Consider the following 9,468-nt stretch of genomic DNA (forward strand, 5'->3'; position numbering starts at 1 on the left):
GCCATGGCCCGGCACCGAGCTGAGGCGAGGCGCTGAGAAGCTCCGCTGCCCCGGTCCTGCCGCTCTGCTGGGCGCGCCGCTATGACGCCAAATCTGGGCACCGCTCGCCTCCCGCGGTGCCTGAGGAGAAGCAGCACCCCCGAGGCGGCCCCGCAGCTCTCCCGGCTCTTCAGAAACGCCGCACGCAGCGCGGAGCCTTCCCCCCATGCGCTGCCTCCTCCTCCTCCTCTCCTCATCCCCGCCGGGCCGGCGCCATTTTGGGCACCCCGCCGCCATTTTGTGGGCGGGCGCTGCCCGGGGCCCAAGCCGGTGTCACGGGGCTGCCATGGCAACGCCGCCCGCCCGGCCCGGCCCGGCCTCGCCTCCATGAGGGGGAAGCGGGCGCTGGGGCCGTGGCTGGTGATGGCGGGCGCCCTGCTGGTGCTGCTCGGCCTCATCGGGGGCTCGCAGGTGGGCGGGAGGCGCCGGCACGGCCCCGGGGGGTGTCCGGTGTGTGTGGGGAGGGTGTCGGGGTGTGTGGGGAGCGGAGCGCTGTGGTAGCTTGGGGCGTTCTGGATTCCGATCCACGGACCCCTACCTCCAGCGGACAGCAACATTAAAAGGTTTTTAGTCATTAGCGATTCCCCGTTTTGTGAGTGCTTAGCTCCAGCCGGATTCCTCAGCGCTGAGGTCCCCGCCCGGTGCTTGCAGGAGAGCAGCTGTGCTCCCTTCCCTTCCTCGGCTCCGCCAGCACAGCCAAAAAGCTGCAGCTGCTTTCCTTCCATTGCATTTTAAAGTGCATACATGGGCTGGAGCTGTGCTGTTCCTACTTACGCTTCCTCATTTCTACGGTGTAGCTTTCCTTCTTGATCTGTGTTGTCCTATTTTTCCGATTTCATTGCTTTTTTAAGTAGTCATTGATTTGGTTGCATTTGAAACCTTCTCTCCTGTTTTCCTCTTTGGTGTGGGTCCATTGACAGGTAGCAACAGCAACTTCGATACAAGAAGTTTCAGGGTGTGTTTTTTGCCTTCAAGTTCCAGAGCTTCCCCAATCCAACCGGCTTTGTTATTTAATTACCAGTTTGTTAAAGTTTTCTCAATTATAGTCCAAAATGATAACTAAAAACCTGTTTCTATTTAACTTTCATAACCTGAATAAATCCATTTACTTAGTAGTGTAAGTACAGTTACTTTCTATTGCCGGTTCTGATCCTCACATTTATTAAAACTGGATGTAAACAAACATCCCACCGTTGTATAATCTAACTGCTAAAGGATATGTATTTTTGTATTCTCAGGTGTTGAAAGCATTTGATTACTTTTATCCTTCGAAGGGACAGCAACAGATGTACAAGTTGGACATAAGCTGGCCTAAAATTCCAGAGTATTTCACTGGCCAAACGTTTTGTGTTGCTGTTGATTCTCTTCATGGTTTGGTCTATGTGGGACAAGTGAGTGAGAGTACTAAATTTCTCTTCTTCTTAATCCAATGTATTTGTGCCTTTAAAATGTCTGCTTTAAGTGTATTTATATTTACAGATACGTGTAATTCCATATGTGTATGTATTTACATGTTTGCGTGTAAACTATAATATCTGTATAATAATTTTATATATAAAAAATACTTTTAAATTTTATATTTTATATAATATAAATATCAGGAAATATATACTTCCTACTAATTTCAATATAATAACAACATTTAAAGTATAGAAAGTAATTACTGTATCAAAATTAGTGAAAATATAAGTATAGATCTTTCTGCCTTACCTATTTTAAAAGAAGTTCTGGGATCATACTTTTTTGTCCTTTTTTAAAAAAATAATTAAATTTCTGTGATATTAACACATGATCTAAATTAACTGAGTCATAGTAGCCTCTTTTCTAACTGTAAGTTCCAGTGTGTTTCTGGGGCATCTTGGCTAGTGCCCTTCCTCTCATCCAGCCTTTGTCCCATGGAATCAAAGCCCCGCAGTTAAAATAAATGGGGTTCAGTTACTTGCATTACCTATGAATTGTATTTTTAGATCATGGATAAGGTGATCTCTCTGTAGAAACTGGTGGGGTTTAGTTACAAAGTACAGCATGAGTACTTTAGTACCATGTAGCTAACAAGTACAGTTAGGTTTTTTGTACCTGTGTTGTGCTTGATGTATTTTTCATCAAGAATATATAAATACGATTCAAAATGAAAATCAAGATAATGCAGGAGCTTGGCTGCTCTGAAAATTGGACTCTATGTGATTTAAGTTGAAGGCCAGAATGAGTGGAGGGTTTTGCATGTTAAATTTGGACCCTTCTCTCTTTCCTGTTTCAACTGGAAAAAATGACAACTACCAGTTTCAAGAGACTTCCATGATTCACGAAGCATTGAAAAAAAACTTACAAGGAGGAATTTTCAGAAGTTTGATTATTTGGTTAATATGTTTTCGTAATAGAACTTTTTTTTTGCTTTTTCAGAGGGGAGATGATGTACCAAAGGTACTTGTATTCTCAGAGGAAGGTTATTTTCTTTACTCCTGGAATGATACAGTTGAAATGCCTCATGGTATCTTTGTATTAAACACCGCAACTGATAGTTCAGTGTGGATCACAGATGTTGGAGCAGGTATGCAAGGTGGAGATGTGAAAAGTATTAGGCAGGGAAGAAAATGCAAATTGTGCAGATATTACTTTAAATAGCCTATTTATTTAAATAAGGCTTTCAAATAATTCTGAAACAGATCTGTGCTTTTCTTGCCAGGAACAAACTGCTCAGGTGCTGCATAAAATAGTCTGAAGGTTCATGAGTAGTTCTATGTGTTTGTTTATAGTGTCTAAATTTAGCAAAGACATATTTTGTTTTACTTTTTTTTTCCAGGAGAAGGATAAGGGAAAAAATACCTTGTGGCTGTGAGACTTGTCTTCTGCCCTAGGTTAGGTGACTGTAATCCAACAATAAATATAATAAATACTGCTGTAGCCTATGGATTTGCTAACCCACAGTCGTGGTCTCACGGTGTAATTTTGTTTTGATTCATTGAACTCACTTGCTAGTATCAGGAGATTTTCCTTTTAATCTCTGTAATCAATTGTAATACTTACTGTTTTGTTTTGTTTTGTTAAGACATTTTTGCACTTTTTAAATCTTACTTCAGGAAAATATGGGCACACCGTGAAACAGTACAGCCCTTCTGGTAAACTTTTACAAATCTTGGGCACGCCAGGGAATGCTGGTTCAAGTTTGAATCCGATACAATTTGATCAACCAGCAGAGATTTTTGTAGAGGAAAGTGGAGATATGTATGTTGTGGATGGAGATGGAGGAATGAATAACAGACTGCTCAAACTGTCCACAGGTATGGAAAAATAAACTTCTGCAGCAGGTGGCAATTGCAACTCGAATTTTAAATAATAACTTGAGAATACTGTTAAGTGGGGACTAGGTTGGACGGCTACTTTTGAAATTAGCTTGAAGACTTTGTTGGATCAGATCCTGTTTTACTGCTTGTCACATAGTAGAAATCTAATTGTTTATGACAAGAAGGTGAGAGAGTGAATTTGTTCAGTCTTGAGGACAAAAGACTAAGGTAGTTTCTTACCACTGTCTTCAAGTTACTGATAGGAGGGTATAGAGAAGACAGAGCCATAGATTTCTGGGATGTGAGCAATGGAAGAATGAGGCATGAACAAAAGTTGCAAGGAAGGGGAAATTCCAGTTTGATTCTGAGGAGGGATTCACTGAAGGGTGGGTGATCAGTCAGTGAGTAGTTTTCCCAGAGAGGCTGGGCAGTCTCCACCCTTGTAGGTGCTCAAAATTTGATATGAGCACCCTGATTTAACTTCAGGTTTTGATTTATTAATACCAGCCCTACTTTGACAGACAGGTTGAGCCAGGCGGTGTCTAGGGATCCTTTTATTCTGATTCTGATTAGCTTGTTCATATTCCCCAGTAGATGATCAGTGTTGGTTAGGGCAGTGAGTGACGAGTCTGTGCGTGGCTGCAGCTGGAGAAAGGGGGAGGTGTGGCAGTTTCTCCCTTGCACTATTCGCTTCTTAAAACAGTCAGCTAACATTTAGTTTGCAAAAAGATAAATTCTTAAAACTCAAAACTGACTCAAAACTGCCATAATGAAAAACATCAGTTTTCTAAACAAATGGGTATCATACTCATTCAGTTGTTTCTTTTTTATTATTATTATTTTTCAATATAGTGCTTAACAAAGCCTTGAACTGTGGCTGCATTTCTGTAACCATAATCATGAAACCACTAATAACAATCCAGTAGTCGCTGTAGTAGTTCCAGTATTTCCAGTATCAGAAGTACTGTGTTTAAAATTCCAGGTTTAGAAACACCATCTTTTAAAAGTGACTGAAAATAACTTTGCAAGAGAATGACTTAAAGCTAAAGTTATTTTATTTTTCTTCTTACTTCATTTTTTCCTTTTATTTTACATGGTGCTTACTGCTTAGATTATAAAGAGATCTGGCTGAGTGGAGAAAATGGGACCGGCATTGGCCAGTTCAAGATTCCTCATAGCGTGACAGTGGATCGTTATGGAAGGGTAATGATTTAAAGGACTTTTTTTTTTTTTATTTTATTTTTTTTTTTTTTAGATGTAAACAAGCCTGTTGGCAGATTAATTTGAAAAATACAAGTTGTATTTCTTGTTCCTTGACCTGTTGGGAACTGGGTTATTTTATGTGGCTTACAGTTTACAGTGTGAAAGCAGTTGCGAGCTGAAGTTTCACACTGAAGATTCTGCTAAAGTAGCCATCTCCAAGGTTGACACAAGAGTCCTGCCAGTTACTGTCTGTTGTTGCATGGATATTGGCAATGTTCCTCTTACAGTATCTCACAGGTTGCCATGGTGAGAGTAGAGCAGAATTTTGTTCTGTAACAAATATCTACCCAAGCACTTAAGTTTCTTCAATTTCATATTTGGAAATTGCAGATAAGCTTAAGAAGATGGTAAGGCACTGTACTGGCCAGGTTGCGGGCATCTGTCCTCATCCACATGCAGCTCAAAGCATTCAAGATTCTACTTCTTCCAGATATTAATTGTAATCTGACTTCTGCCCTGCTGTTCTTAATATTTTGCTCCCTAATACTCTTCAGGAAAAAAAAGATCACTTGGCTAAAACATCTTAAATAGCTGTTTTCAGCTAATTCTGATGATGCTGTCTGAACCAGAATAAGAAGTGTTTATAGAAATCACTTCTCTGCCAAAACTGGCAGGGTGGGAGGGAGAAAAGATATGGCAAATTGGTGTGGAAAGGGAACCGTGAGTATACGCATTCAAAGACAGCAATTGTGATGGGCCTAGAAATTATTGCCGAGGTGGCATTGATCATCAGCCCAGGTCATTCATTGTCAATTCCTAAGAAATCTGAGAGTGCTGTAGTGGTGTTTCACTTAAAAATAGCGATGAAGGATCTCAGGTCAACTTCTTTATTGCTCCCTTTTGGGTGATATCCCAGAAAAGTGATGAGGCTTACTTATCTGACTGACAGGTTGTCAACAGCTAAAATTTCAGTGATTGTAGTAAATGAGATGTTTTCCTTGGAACTATCTAGTGGTATTGCTAGCTTATCATGTTTGTTAACACAGGGTGGGACTGAGACAAGCTTCACAAAACTACTTAAACAAAGCATGCTGAAAATGTCCTTAGTGTTGAAGTTGCTCAATATTTGTAGTAGTTTTAAACATATCTGTGTCTACAGATGCAGTCATCAGAGGTTTGGATCATGAGACTACTGTTAAAAAACAAATTGTTAATGGGTGACAGACCAGTACCTCTAGAATTGAAAAGCAGTGCATATGTTCTCACTGGGGGATATGGATATATTCCCATTGAGTATATTTGTATCACAGCCACAGAAATGAAGAGAGGGCATTGATTTCTCTGCTAAAATAATATAAAAATAATTTTGCTTGGCAGTTTGTTTTAAATATGGAAGTCATATCTACTTAGCTTTGAATGTGAAGGTGTGTTCCTCCTAGGTGTACTTTTTTACTTCAGGATACTTTGCTTATGTAAGAAACTGATGTGTTTAATTTGTTCTATTTGTGAATAGCCATAATTTTTGTTCATTGTAGGTATGGGTTGCAGACAGAGACAACAAAAGAATCCAGGTTTTTGATAAAGTGACAGGGGAATGGCTCGGGGCTTGGAGTAGCTGTTTCTCAGAAGACGGACCCTATTCTGTCAGGTATTGCTGAACGGTTCTTTTAGAAACATGCAATTACGTAAATAAAAGATACACTCTTATTGGTGAGCTATAATGTTGATATCTAATGCCTGATGACAAGGAGTTAACCAGTTTTATTAACGGCGAGCTGGGTCCTGATCACATGCAGAGATCTACACAGTTGTATGCTGACATGGCAGAGGAATCCTGGTTTTATAACAGGCCATGTGGATTCAAGTGCTGAATTGGGAATTTTGTTTTAAAGTTGTATTTTGTTGGCCTTGCTGTTGCAGCTTTTACAGGAAGAGATAGTCTTGAATGAATTTTCTGTAACATAATCTGTCTCAAGGAGTAGCAACATACAGAGCTAAGTTTACAAGTTAATTCTCAGTGTTTCGCTGCATTTAGTCTACTGTACCCTTCAAAAACTTGAATATTAAGGAAGGAGTGTTTTTTGTTTGCTTGGTTGTTTTTTTTTAAGCGTATCATTATGTTTCCATGGGATGTCACATGGAGTGCATGATTCAAAAACACGTTTCTCTCTTTCACAGATTTACTTCCGATTACAAGTATCTGATTGTAGCTCAGATGAATATCAACCGTTTGGCAATCTTGGCAGCACCACCAGTTGGCATTATTGGGGACTGTGCTATAGTCAACGCAATCCAGCTGGCAGATGAAACCAAGCCACACCTTGTAGATATAGACATGAAGAGCGGAGCAATCTATATTGCAGAGATTGGAGCCCAGCAAGTACAAAAATATGTACCCATAAGCTGATGGTTTCCCACAACAACCATGGCACAAGCTCTATGACGTGTGAGACCTATGACGGCATTTTCCTGAGTTTTTTTTTGTGGCTTGTGTTTCTTTAGACAAGCACAGAACATTGTGCTCCTAAAAGTCTAGGGCTAAGAATCTGCCCTAGCTGCAGTTCTGGAGAAGTACTTGGTCTTGATCTGTTAATCATTTTAGCAATGCAATGATGGCTTTTGCTATTGTTGCTGGGAATTTGAAAATGACTTTGTGTCTTAATTTTATAAAATTTTGTAAACACAGCTGCTGTTCTTCAATGTGTAGGGCGTCATCTTGAGGCTCTTCTAATTTGCCTGTGTGCATTGGTAAGTGAAGGTCAGGTCTCGTCTGAAGGAAGTGTATAAATGATTGATTTCCTGGTAATCAGACACCTCATTTTAACGTTTCTTCAGTTGTTTTTTGGAACTCTGTGCTGACGCTGCCCAACACAGAATACAGGGATGCATTATGGTGTTGAATAAGACGCTGCTGGATACCGTGTCAGTGCTGATGCTGGCATCTCCCTTCAGTGGCTAATGACACTGCAGTGAAATCAAAGTTTCCAGTTTCAGCTAAAGCAGTCAAGTCTGTAACAGGCTACAGTTAACTTGATCATAGGCATGTCAAACTAAATTAGATGTGCACAGCAGCCAAGTACTGATTCTTAACCATGTCAGTTCTTAACCTGATCTGATTTACATCAGGATGAGTTTCTGTTCATCAGGATTTCATAGTGGAACATATCAAAGTTTAACTCATTTAAGTTCCTCATGGAAAACAAATCCGACTTTCCTAGGAAACTCTTAATTGGCATTAGAGGCCTAGGAGACACATGATTTTCTGCCAGTGCTCCATTTCCAGTCTGGAGTCGTTTCATTTTCTTTACAGGTTGCTACAAAATTTTAAGTTCATTTTATAGTATAGAGGGAGTACATGAGTACATGTAACAATAGTTACATGAAAGGGATGGAGAAAATGGCATGGCAGACGAGACCAAGGGGAGAAATGACACTTAGAGTGAGTAACTGAGTACTTCTCTAAAGCTGTGCACTCGTATTCCATGTTCATCTACTACCTTTTCAAAACATTTCAGAGGATTTGTTCTGTTTCCACACAGTAAAATAAGTGTGTGGAATGATTTTAATGGTAATTACTAGCTAAGGGACACTTTTTTCTTTTTTACTTCCTTAGAAAGGAATATAGGAAATTGAATTATTCTGATGGGGGATATCCATATCAGTGAATGTTAGCAAATGCATCTTTGTCTGGCAGGTTTTAATCTAAGACGCCAAAATTTCTGGGTCAGCAGATGGGAAAACTGTCCAGAAAGGCCAGATTCATATATTTAGTGGAATGTAATTCAGCTGTGAAGCCTGATGCCCTGATTTCAGTGCTATTTGAGATTAATGCACCAAATATAAATGCTTTGTTGTTGGCTATGGCCACAATAATAAAGGCAGATCTAACCTAACTGCCCTTGTGCCAGCCTCAAAGCCAGGACCTTGAGGTTATACATGTACACTAGCAAATACGACCCATGATTCACATGGTGTCGAATGGAATTTAATAAGCAATATTTGTTAGCTGAAAAGGCAGCAGTACTTCCTCTAGACCTAGGCAGATAGGTCCACATAGCTTTGCAGTGTGCTGTGTGGACTTTTTAACTAGGTCACCACTAGCTCAGGGATCTCTGTGCTTTGTGCAATTTAGCTATTTCTCACCTTCAGAAGGTGGATTTCTTTGTAAAAATGTTACCAAAATATCTTTATATATATGAACATATCTTGGTGGCTTAAGGGATTCAGGCACATTGATTATTCCTCGTCACATCTCATCGTTATTTATTTTGTCTTTGTCACATCCATTTGAAAGAGAACTAGAAACTTTCTGGGAACATGTTTCTGTTTTCTCTGAAGGAGTGGTGCACTTGCGGATGTTGACAAGTAAGTTATACAAGTTTCTGTTTGCTGCAGGGACGTGTTACCAAGTCTATGTTTATGGGGGCTTTTGCAGCCCCTAGAAATGGGGAATATTCATACAGTTTTGTCTGAATTTACTGAAATAGGCCACGATGCCAAAAAATGCCTTACACTTGGGAATTGGGTATCTGCTAAGAAGGGAAGTATATGGTATGAGATGCTCAGACTCCTTTTCACCTTACTGTCTGTGGCCAAACTGAGAAAATGATTGATTTGTGCACTAACTTTCTAATTCTGTGTGGCTTTTCTTATGTATCATTCTGAAACTGATCTCTGAAAGATTGTGTAACAGGATAACTTGGTAAAATAAATTGAGAATTTTTCATTATAAAAGGTTTGGGCTCCTTTTTTCTTTATTAATATCAATACATCTTATTACAGTGGATTACTCTTCTGAATACAGGGTTCCCAGCACTTAAGTGATGGTATTAGCAATTATTAAATACCTTATTAAAATGGGATCTAAAATTCCATATTGTCTTTTTACAATGCTATTTCTGTAGCCCATCTCTTTTGTGTTCTGATTTGTGTATAAAAAAGCACA

General features: G+C 39.9%; 1 protein-coding gene across 1 annotated transcript; it reads left to right on the forward strand.

Annotated features, from left to right (window-relative positions):
- Positions 1–81: 81 nt before the first annotated feature.
- On the forward strand, positions 82–9,257 carry NHLRC3 (NHL repeat containing 3; the record flags this gene model as incomplete). Its single annotated transcript, XM_084506281.1, has 7 exons — positions 82–450; positions 1,278–1,430; positions 2,440–2,587; positions 3,117–3,317; positions 4,432–4,523; positions 6,059–6,171; positions 6,702–9,257. 7 exons carry the CDS (start codon positions 82–84, stop codon positions 6,928–6,930), a joined length of 1,305 nt encoding a protein of 434 aa, XP_084362407.1. The 3' UTR covers positions 6,931–9,257.
- Positions 9,258–9,468: the final 211 nt, after the last annotated feature.

The sequence above is a fragment of the Aythya ferina genome (assembly GCF_964211825.1).
Source record: "Aythya ferina genome assembly, chromosome: 1".
NCBI classification, from domain to species: Eukaryota; Metazoa; Chordata; class Aves; order Anseriformes; family Anatidae; genus Aythya; species Aythya ferina.